The sequence below is a fragment of the Podarcis cretensis genome, assembly GCF_951804945.1.
Source record: "Podarcis cretensis genome assembly, chromosome: 6".
In the NCBI taxonomy this organism is placed as follows: Eukaryota; Metazoa; Chordata; class Lepidosauria; order Squamata; family Lacertidae; genus Podarcis; species Podarcis cretensis.
Window position 1 is genome coordinate 44562135 of NC_137175.1, and position 11587 is coordinate 44573721.

The 11587-nt window shown below is 43.3% G+C and overlaps 1 protein-coding gene across 1 annotated transcript; it reads right to left on the minus strand.

Annotated features, from left to right (window-relative positions):
• Positions 1-2791: 2791 nt before the first annotated feature.
• Positions 2792-7677, minus strand: BTG2 (BTG anti-proliferation factor 2). The gene is made up of 2 exons (XM_079981934.1): positions 7278-7677; positions 2792-5652 (listed from the first exon to the last, which is right to left on the minus strand). The coding sequence occupies exons 1-2, from the start codon at positions 7450-7452 to the stop codon at positions 5315-5317; spliced, it is 513 nt and encodes a 170-aa protein (XP_079838060.1). The 5' UTR covers positions 7453-7677; the 3' UTR covers positions 2792-5314.
• Positions 7678-11587: the final 3910 nt, after the last annotated feature.

An 11587-nucleotide genomic window follows, 5' to 3' on the forward strand; every position in this document is an offset into this window, starting at 1 on the left:
TCCCTTTGCCTTTACCTTTATGGTACAATGGGCCTTCATTTTCTGGGGCAAATACAACCCTAATAATAAAACAGCAACATGGATCAAAACCCCAAAGTTTCACCAAGCAATGTGTTATTTGTACCACAACAAATCATGGCAAATATTAACTGAACAAGTCTGAAAGAGATGGCAAAAACACAGGAGGACAACAGGCTCCCCCTAGGCATCATGCCAGATTGCTAATGTTAATAGGTGATTTTTGTTTACTCGCATGCTTGTACATTATAAAATGAAGGTGAGTTGGCACAAACTTTCCCAGGCAAAGTGGTTCAAGCACAGTATCTCAGGACTCAGCTTTGTACAAATGCTACTGACTGGATATTGCACTAAATTCACGTTAAATAGATCCTTTGGTGCTATTATTGTGCTATCTGAAAGGAATCATACAGATTACTGATATAGGATCCAGACAGCAAACCTACTTCGTGGCTGCAAGAAAAGAATTAGCATACAGATGAAAAAATCCAAATCCACCAGTGGCTGAATACTGGTTATGTTGTAAGGACTATAAGATATCATTGGTGTGATCAAATTGACTTTTACAAGAGGCTAGAGTATATATCTAATATAGTAATGGCAGATCTAGATAAATGTTTATTTTCAATACTGTATGGTCATATTTTAATAAAGATATAAATATTGAAGCACGCATACACACATTTAGATTCTTCTGCTCGTGCCTGCTTTAATCTTGTAATGCATTTGCCATTTTACAGTCACACACTGTTATCTATTGTTCCAAGACAGGTGCCACTGTTAATATGACTTTATTTTGGTTCGATTTTATTATCCAAAGTCCAGAGATTGAGATTACTTTTGCTTTAAGGGTGCAATTAGATTCTGAGGTAAGACCAACTTGCCTTTGCTCTTCTGGATCAAATTCAGAACACCCTGAAATGTGCCAGAACTCACTTAGTTGAATAATCTAAAGCACAAGAGAAATATGACCTGAAAGAATAAGATCCTTATTAAAGTGGGACAAAGGCTTTGCTTTCTTTTATGCTACTAGAACTGGGCATCCAATATTCTTTTCATTTCATACTGTGTTCTTGGAATTGCTATTTCTGGAGAACGATGTCCCAGCCTTTTCTCAGCCAATTACTTTGAAATTGCATAACCTTGGCAAGGAAGTCAGAGTCATGAAGGATGGCATTAAACATAGACTCCTGCCTATCATTTCCTTGACAACTAATTAGGGAAATGCAGCTTCTCCCAACTCTTTTGTTTTGTTTAGAAGTCCAATCTGTCCCCTCAAAACACTCCATTGGAGCACTGTGCTTTAAAAAAAAATCTCAGTACAAGTTAAAATGTAAAGATAATATGTGGAAAGATTTTTTTGGAGTGAACTGTAAAAAAGTGGTATTTTTAAGCAATGAGGTTGGCGTGTTTGTTGCAAGTTATGTTGTTTTAACATGTGGAAAAATGGAAATTAATTAAAAAAAAATATTAAAAAGGTAGAGATCATAGTAGCTTGGCCAAGGGATGGGGAACCAAACTCCAGGGACCTCCATAAAACCCTTTATGACTTGGCAAACTGGGGACAGATAGCAACACAGGCAGTCCTTGCAAGGCAGAAGTCAGATCACTTGGAAAGCAACTGTATTTTGAGATCATGTCTAGTGTAACAACTGGCATATTTCATTTATCATCATCATCACCACCATCATCAGTATTTATGGGAAGCAATCAGCACCTGTTCTGCATTTGGGCACACAACCTTGCAGAGCTGTTTCCTTGCCAGCATCACTTGTCCCCTTGGTACCTGGAAGGGCTCTGCAGTGCCTTTAATTCTGGGAGCCATCACAGCATACCCTCAAGCACAGCTGGCTAAATGCAACCCATTCAACTGCTACCCACATCCCTGCTGCCTCTTCCCCTCGCAAAGCACAAGGTATTCAGACGACACCATTCACAAGCAGCCCTAGAGTTTCTAGGACACTTGGAATGAGGTGTACGATTCAGATGTACTAACTCCTTAAAGTAATCCCGTTATTGCATCTTTGTACGTACTAAAAATAATCCACCTAAAATGCTATCCACTGGCACAGAAACACTTCTTTCAATAGCCACATGTATTACTTCACTTCAAAATGTGGCTGGTTAGCCCTGCTGTGGGGAGGTGAGAGGGGGCTGTCCTGCTCATTGGCCAATCAGAGCCCTGGACTTCCCCTCCCCTCCCCAGGCCTTGCCTTGAAGGCATACATCATAAATCCCCGTTAGGGCTGCTTCTGTGCATTTCTGGTAGTCCCAAGCACTGTTTGAGATATGGGTACAGTGTGTTGAAAAAACAGCTTGACCAGAGGGCCATAGGAGGATGGAGGAAAAAATGGGAGATATAACCAGCAAACTATAGCAGCTCTATAACAGGGGTGGGGAATCTATTGTTGAGTCTACCACTCGCAACATCTCTGCTGGAGCTGATGGAAATTGGCAGGTCTATCATTACCATCATCATCTGAAGGGCCACAAGATCCCCATCCTTTTTCTACATTACCTTAATCACCAAATTTGCCAATAAGCTATTTTTCAAACACAAAATTATCAGATTGTAGACATAGTGTTGCAGTCAATCAACTAAGTCCTACTCACAGTAGGACCATAGCCCATTGCAACTAACAAGCCCAAGTTAGTTATGCCTGCTGACTATAATGGGCCTACTCTGAGTAGGAACAGCATTGCTGCAATGCTCTTTATTTAAGAGCCAGATAGGTTGGACCCCTTATTGCAAAGAATGAGCCAGTGCCTCGGATTATTTCCAGCAACGTATTTAAATTGCTACATTTTTATTAAAGTAACAAAAGTGTACATTTTTCAATATATCTGTACATTTTGCATATAAAAACACTATTGTACAATAATCATCCCCCCAAACACAAAATAGCTTACAAACTTTGTATTATTTTCACCAATTATGAAAAGTAGGTCCCGCTCAACAGTCCAGCTCAAGTTTTGCAAACGTTTTTGAAAGGGAGGAAAGGGCACACACTCACACCCATAAGCTGTTCCTAAATCACAGCTAGTCAGCACTGCAACAGTTTGTGTCAGGCTTGTAGTCAGAAGGCAACAAAGAGCATACATCAATTCACAGCTTTTACATGCACATTACAAAACAGATTTTGGCCAAATTTGGTTGGCTTAATGCTAACAACAACAAAAATCTTAATACTAGATTCCATGCCTGGTACAATAGCATGATATTTGGTAACCTTTTCTGTTCCCTCAATCAATCCTTCAAAGATGCTGGGGGGGGGGGGAACAAAGGAGATGGAATAAGAGCTTGTTTTTTTCAGAAGCACCCTTCGTTGGTAAAGAAGGAATAAGTGGAAATACTAAGATACATTTAAACAGAGTTGCATTGATCATGCCAACCTGGCAAGCCAAACAAGTACTGGCATTAGGGAAATTCCATGTAGAGGCAGGGAGTGTAGCAAAACAAACTTTTTTCCTGGACATGTTACAGTTCCCACTCGTATCATGTTTTCAATGCACCAGATAAGGAACAAACCTCCCAGGTAGACTTTGAACAGAATCTTTCCTCGGAGGGGGGAAAGCTACAGTGCAGAAAGTGTTCCCCTTGTCATGCTACCAAATATTGCACAAGTATGCTAACGGAGTGGCAGCACATCTTTTAAGCTTATAGGGGACCCTTAGTGCTTTACAACCTTTGCATTTATTGACTGGAGGGTCTGATGCTCAAACACTAGAAGCTTCACATATTGAGCTTGAAGAAATTAAAATGATTTCACAGATGGGCTGATGCACCTGCTAGAAAATTTGGGGTGCAAGGAAGTTTACACCATGCAAACCCAACTGAAATGAATAGGAACTGTGTAGTTGACACTCTTGTTAAACTTCTACCCATCTCAATAGAGGTTGCCCGGGAGAACTTCCTGGCAGGTTCCAGTTTTTTAAAAAGGTGGTCTTTAAAAAAACCTATTCTGTACAATACCCCTTCAATGGTATGCCACTGCGGTGCTGAGATTTCCCTGTTCAAACATTCATACACTCGAGCACAAAACATCTTAAGAGTTGTGTGAGAAAATGTTTTGAAAAGTTAACAGCTGCTTCGAGAACAGAAAACTGTCCCTCAGAAGCCTCTCCTCCTCCAGAGTGCCCAAATTTTAGGAAAATATATTGCACAGTGTCTTGAGAACTCAATTCACGAAAGGCAGAGAAGGAAAAGCTCTGGGGATGGCAAAGCAGTCATCCCTTCAAAGCAAGAGAAAAACCAAGAACACCTTGTGCTCTGAAGATGTTGGTCTTTAAAAAAAGAAAAGTTAAGTGCCCTGGTTTTGAAATCACGTCTCAGCAGTTATTGGCAGCATAGTCAGGAATTTTACAAGGTGAAGATAAAGGCATCAGAACAGATAAAACCCTGATCAAGGCCATCTCCCAGTAGGTAGGTTAGCTCACATTGGCCTGGCCATTGCACTTTTTTGTTTTATGGGAGTTGACCGCTACAGAGTAACCAGCCAGTGATTCAGCCCAGATCCTGGTTCTCCTCCCCAAGCAAATCTTATGATTTTAGAAACCACACATTTGTGTGCCAACTGGAATTTTGCATGAGCATGAGTTACAGGATGCAGTGCAGAAAGAAAGAAAGAAATCAAGTTTTGTGCAAAAAGATGGGCTGGCACTTAAGAAACTCAACACCCAATAGACCAAAGAAAGTGGCTATCATTGAGACTGTGTTTTAGTAAAATGCTTTTAAGCCATGAGAAAGCAGAAGGAATTGCTCAGATTAGGATAGTGGGTGAAGCTGGTGGTGAAGCAGAACTTGTATACCAGTTTAATAAAAATGAACGGACTTTTAAGGAAAACTGTCACAGCTAGAATGAGGCCATGACACCCCGATCTCAACATGTAGGGTTCATGACTTAAGTACTACCATCCTGGCCTTTAGATTCACAGTTGTTGTAGCACTTACCCCATAGTTAGTCACTGCTGAAAAGTGCTGTGCCCTGCCCCACCCCCCTTGTTTCCAACCCTGCATTTCCCAGGTAGGTAGGTCAACCCTCCAGAATTGTCATCCAACACCAATTAGGTAGATATTGGCTTTTTTTTTTTTTTAATAGACTCGCAAGCTTGCAACAGCTTTTAAAAAGGCACCTCAACACCACTCCATGGAAGAGTGGTCCCTACTATTTGATTTCATTTTGGATTTTCTCTTTTTAAAAAAAATATAAATAGCTCTTCATTTTTAAAAAAATACATCCTCAGGTGAGGTATACAGTAGCCCATGTCTTGGCAGTGTAAGGACAACAGGGAGTGCTTAGCTGGAGACTGTCATCATGTAGCTTTTGGAAGGGCTGGTGCGCCCCAGCATCATCTGATTTTTGCAGGTGAGCATCCCATAGGAGCTCACAGGTGCTGCAGGTGCTTCATATAGAACACAGATGGATCCATCCTCACCAATCCGGTAGGATACCTCATAAGGGTCCACCCAGAGTGTGAGTTCACTGGGCAGGAGCTGATATAGCTGCTGGAGGTTGAGTCCAATCTGGCTAGCTGCCTTGTTGATGATAGGGTCCATTTTATGGTTGATACGGATGCAGCGATAGCCAGAACCTTTGAAGGGCTTCTCAGGAAACCAGTGATGTTTATAATGTTCTGCAAGGGCACAAAAAGAAACACCGAGAATGGTAAGCAATCACAGTGAATAGTTGCTGAAATACAAGAGACATTTTACACAAAGCAATGTACAGCTGCTAGCTTGGCGTTTTATTTGGGTTCCCATCCTATGCCTTCGGTTTGATCCAGACTTTGACATCAATCAATCATCCTGACTTCAACTTCCATATGCTCTCAATCTTTTCAAAAATTCATTAAGGCAAACCTTTTACACAGACCAAGTCCTAGCACCATAAAAGGTTTGTTCTAATAAGCTGCTTTGAGTTCAATAGGGCTTTTTTTTCCATTGACAACTCAACCATCATTTCCCATGAGGAATATAAAAAAGGAGATACAGGAATAGTTGTGGACAAGTTCTGAGGCTTGGCAGTAAGGAAGTGTTTTTTTGTGTGTGTGTGCGTTTTTTGTCAGGAGTACCAGGAACCTAGAAGCCAAGCACTGAAGTTTCCAGGAGGTTTAACTGATGCATTAGCCAGAGTACTTTACTAATCACTTAAAGCTCCTTGGCAGACAATGTCATTAGCATGCATCCCTGGCAATCCTCACCTCTGTACCCCAAACTGACAGTACAGCTCTATCCCATAATTAATTTGTTAGGAAAACCCTTCTAATTGCATTAGATATCCAGTAACACAATAGAGGGGCAGTGATTAAGATAGCCTTCTGAATAGAGGCTACTCAGTTGCTAGCAGCTCCTGAGTGTTAGTGCCATTAAACTCAGTGGAGATACACTTTTGAGTAAAGGTGTCTGGGATTGCACTTCGGGAGAGTAAATTATCCAAAAAGCACAAATACCATGGCTATTAAGTTTGCGGCAGAAGAATTACACCTTTACTTCAAGCAGCTGTAGAACAAATTTAACTATAAGCAAAGATTCTCTAAAACTATTGACACTAGTTGCTTCAGACAAAGCCATGTAGTTTGCAGGAGCTCAGCAAAGGTGTTCAGATCTCCTCCACAGAACCCAATAACTAGCATGCCCTTCTGATCCTCCCAGTTCTTTGGGGCAAAGATTGCTTCTGCCACTATCAAGCTTCCTCTTTGACAAGAACAAAGAGCTCTCCTCTCCCACACCCTTGTAGCTCAAAAAAGTTTTTGTCTGATGTCATAACATTAACGTGGGGAGGGGAAGAGGAAGAGAGAAGGGAGAAAGCACAGCCAACAGATTGTGTTGATGCTTTCCAGTCTGAATTTTTTATTATTACAGCAATGATATACCCAGTTAGAGAATGCTTTGCTAGAAACAAAAAAAGTCTCCCACCTAAGCGGAGGTAATTCTCTCCAACCACTGCATCTTTACGCAGCTATAGGTGAGGATTAAAAAAAAAAAAAAAAGTTTTGCGTTTGGCTTTGGTAGGTGGGGTGGGGAGAAGAGAGAGACAAGCTGAACTAAGTGACCCAAGACTTTTCCTAGGGATGCTGACATCTAGAAAACTGACGGGGGTGGGGAGGAAAGACAAGAGGAGATCGCATCAGACCGGTGGGTGTCCCTCACTTGTTCAGCGACGGGGGAAAGTAACCTGGCCCAGGAAACTGACCCCACCATGAGTCCAAGAGAGAAAGACATCCCCGCTTATCCTTCGGAGGGGGCTCCGTCCTCTCACCTGTGAGCGCCGCTTCCAGGGCCCCGCTGAAAACCTGAAGCTGCTGCTCGCTAACGCAGCCGCGGGTGCGGAGGAGGCTGGACACGAAGCCCACGGCGGCGGCGATCTCCGGCACCATGTCCGCCCGGCTGCAGTTGCTAACGCAGCTCCCATTCCAGCGCTGGATTTGGCTCATGGCTGGCTTAGTGGCGAGGTCGGGACGGTCCCTTTAAGGCTCCGGGCTGTTTTTAAGAGAACTTGCGGGTCGGCAAGAGGCAATGGCAGCGCAGCCTGGGCTCGGTCCGTTCCCCGCGGAAGCCGCCGCGGCTGCTGCTGCTTAACGATGGTCTTTGGTGGAGGCTCCCTTCGCGTCCGCCGCTCTCCCCAGCCCGCTGGTTGGCTTCGACGGGCTCGGGCTGAGCGCAGGGCTCTTAATACGCTTGGAAACCTAGGCGTCACCAGCCCGCACGCTCCCGATTGGCCGAGCTCTCCCCCCCCCTCCGGAATGCAAATGAAGCTGTGACCTCAGCAGGGTGGAAGTTTTGACGCGAGTGAACTGGGAAAGCCAAGCCCCGAGAACATGGCGGCGGCGGCAGCTGGGCTCCGTTTGGAGGGGGAGGCGTGTGCTGGGAGGCTATTTATAGGGCTTTGCCTAGTAGGGGAGCTGTAGGATTAAGGGAAAGAGATTGCAGCTTGCCAAGCAAATCGGAAACACAAGGAAGAGGGAGCAGCTAGTCCCCAACCCCCCCAAAACCCAGGGAAGTCTGGCTTTTAAAATCAGATCTGTATCCCAGATACACATAAACGGACTTAACAGTACATCCTGTGCGTGTTTACTCAGAAGTCAGATTTAGGCTGCTGCTGTTTGTTCCCTCCAGGATACGATTATCTGTGAGGGCATCTACTCGGGAGGAAACTATGGATGAAAGGATCTGCCCATTTCAGTTTTCTCACTTTCTCATTTTGCAAGCTTAAATTAAGTTCGCCACATTTCTGCGATGTTTCTTTAAAACAAGAAACCTCGTGAAAAATTTGCAGCATTTTTGTGTTAATTTCTCCTAATGAACACATTTTTGTATTGTTGCCATTTGTCTGTATCAAGAGGCAATGGAGGAGTGTGCCTAGGAGTGAAGTCAAAGCACTGGAGAGTTATAGTGCCTGCTGTGGCAGGGCATGGGAGAGACATGTTTTATTGGACTTGTGTCAGATGAAGGCATCTAGTGTACCATGGCAGACCCTCCAAGTGTCCCTATTTTCCAGGGACATCCCTGATTTAGAGCAGCTGCCCAGGTTTCTGAATTGATCCCAGAATGTCCCACTTTTCCTTAGGATGTCCCTATTTTCACTGGAGAAATGTTAGATGGAATGGGAAAGGTAAAGGGACCCCTGACTGTTAAGTCCAGTTGTGGACAGCTCTGGGGTTGCGGTGCTCATCTCGCTTTACTGGCCAAGGGAGCTGGCATTTGTCCGCAGACAGGTTATGTGGCCAGCATGACTAAGCCGCTTCTGGCAAACCAGAGCAGCACACGGAAACACCATTTACCTTCCCGCCGGAGTGGTACCTATTTATCTCCTTGCACTTTGACATGCTTTCGAACTGCTAGGTTGGCAGGAGCTGGGACCGAGCAACAGGAGCTCACCCCATCACGGGGATTTGAACCGCCAACCTTCTGATCGGCAAGCCCTAGGATCTGTGGCCCCTATTTTCATCGGTGAAATGTTGGACCGTATTCCATGGTGTTTCTTCTCTCTGCTCTTCTCCCAGCAGTCATTCTCTGTTTTTGCAAGTAATTTTGCCTATTATAATGTGCTTTTGTGTGTAGTCTTTACTAATATATTCATGTTTAGGGACACTTTCCCCCAATATATCCATTTTTGTACACATGGGTTGGTTGGAGAACAGCAAACTTTGAAGGATCGGTGTGTTTTGGTTCTTATGTTGTTTTGGAAATTGTGAATTGGATAAGTTCAGCTTTAAATGTGAACTGAATCAAATTTCTCTCCTATTCCTAAAGGGAATCCCCAAGCTTGCTGTTTCAAATGACAAGCTCACGGGACGCAGTGTTCCCTGTGTGATGCCTGTTCTCTAGGAACATTGCCTTGAAAGTGAAACGAGTCAAAGCTTTGAAAAAAATGCTACATGATATTGTCCTTCTAAGATTATACCTACTTAGCCTGGAAGAAGGGTTGTTGGACAGAACACTTCTCCACATAAAAAACAACAACAACACCTCCCTGCACATGGATAGCTAGCCCCTCCACTCTGTTCAAATCAAGGAATAACACAGTTTAGGGTAATAAAACCAGAGGCATTGTTAGGAGGTGGCTCAGAAGCCCAGGCCCTCGGTCTTTTGTTGCAGACCTCAGATCTCCTGCCTCCCCCCATTCCCCCGATTAAACTTTTAAAAAATAATTTGCTTATAAAGGCAGCTGGACAGTCTGCAAAGCGCAGTGCTGATGAAACCCCACAGACACCCACCGCCTTAATTTCCCAGAGGCATCCATAACATATAAATTAGGGTATGCAAATTGATGTCTGGACTTGTGCCTTGAGTCCTTTAAGTATCTAGCAGCACTCCTGATTAAAGCCATTATTGGCATTAATGGGTTCTATTGATTTAGCTTTATTACATGTGTATTCCTGCTTTTTCTCCAAGGGGCTCTTGAGTACATGGTTCTCCCATTTTCCTAATGTTATCATCGCAACAACCTTGTAAGGTACAGTAAATTAGGCTGCAAGGCCCAAAACCATTCAGAGAGTTTCATGGCTGAGTGAGGATGTGAGCTTGATTCTCTCCAGACTCCAGCCCAACAGCTCTCTTTAGCACAGCCAAGGGAATTCCAAATACCACCTCTATTTATTAGCCACATCCCCATCTGTCTTTATATTTGCTCTTTGTGTGATTTTTCTGTTGTTGTTCTGCACAGATGATTATTTATTTATGTTACACATTTGTATGCTACCTTTTATCCAAATATTTCATCGGTGTCATGGGATACATTCCTGAACCCCTGCTCATGCATTTTTTTGGCTTTTTAAAGGGGGTTTCCCCCCTTCTTTTATCCCTCTTTGTACTTTTAATGCTTTAAAAAAGTTCAGTCCAGGCAGTGTTTCTAAGCGGTACGCTTAAGAGAGGAACACAATGAAGGCCGCAGACCAACTCAACCCTCAGCCTTCCAGGCCTTTATTTGGAGGGATGTACTTTGGCTTGATAGACTGCACAAAAGTCCACTTGATATAAATAGACATAATAAACAAAACCACCTTGCATTGTGAAACCTTGCCTGGTTTCCTTCAGCTGAGAGAGAAGAAGAGAAGAGACACACTTCTAAAGGGCTATGTACACATTAGCAGTTTAAAATGCAGCAATGTTGTTTCCCCTGCTTCATTTCAGAATTGCATTTGCACGTTGTGGTGCATACCAGAGAGGTGGCAGGGCTGTCTTTACCCACTGCACATCACTCACTTGCCTGCAACCCCCTCCAAATCCTATTCATGTGCTGTCATATGAGCATGCACAATGGCTGTCTCAAAGCTGCACACCTCGGCTTAACTGTGAAGTGAACGTGGCTTATGTTTTCAAATCAGATAGAAGCGGCCTTGGGGCGGGGCACATTAAACAGCAGCATTTCTCAAGAAACTGCAGGACAGATCTGGATTGTGGCTAACAACATGCACACACAGCTTCAAACACCAGTTGTGGGAGTGCACTGGAGCCAGAGTAAATGACAACGCATACATAGTCCAATATTCTCCTGCCTTGACTTACTGCTGAAACATTTTCTGCCATCACATCTATAATGAAAATAATATATAGCCATTTTGATCCTCAACGGGTATTCATGGAGACTTTCAGCATGGGATTTAACTGGGTTTAGAAGCAAGAGTTTCTGGTTTTAGCCATTGAATGATCACTTGATCTTGTCATATGAGTGATGGGACATCTAATGGGATGTCTAACGTCGCTGTGCTAACAAACCTTATGTGGTTTTAGTATATTTTAGTGAAGTGGAACAAAGATCATGGCGGTGTACACACCATACATTTAAAGCACTCTTAAGGGAGAGGTTGGTAATAATTTTTATTAAGGTTTTCAGCATTGCAGTGTAGTGCATATAAAAAAGAAAAACAGCACACTTAGTTAAATGTATGGGGTTGCTTGCATTTTCTCTAAACTAAAAATCCCCAAATCCTGCAACCTTTCCTTATAGCGGAGTTGTTCCAGCCCCTTGATCATTTTGGTTGCCAACCTTTTCCAACTCTACAATACCTTTTTTTGAGTTGAAGTTACCAAAGCTAATGGTTTGTCTCACTCCAGACAAACCACTGA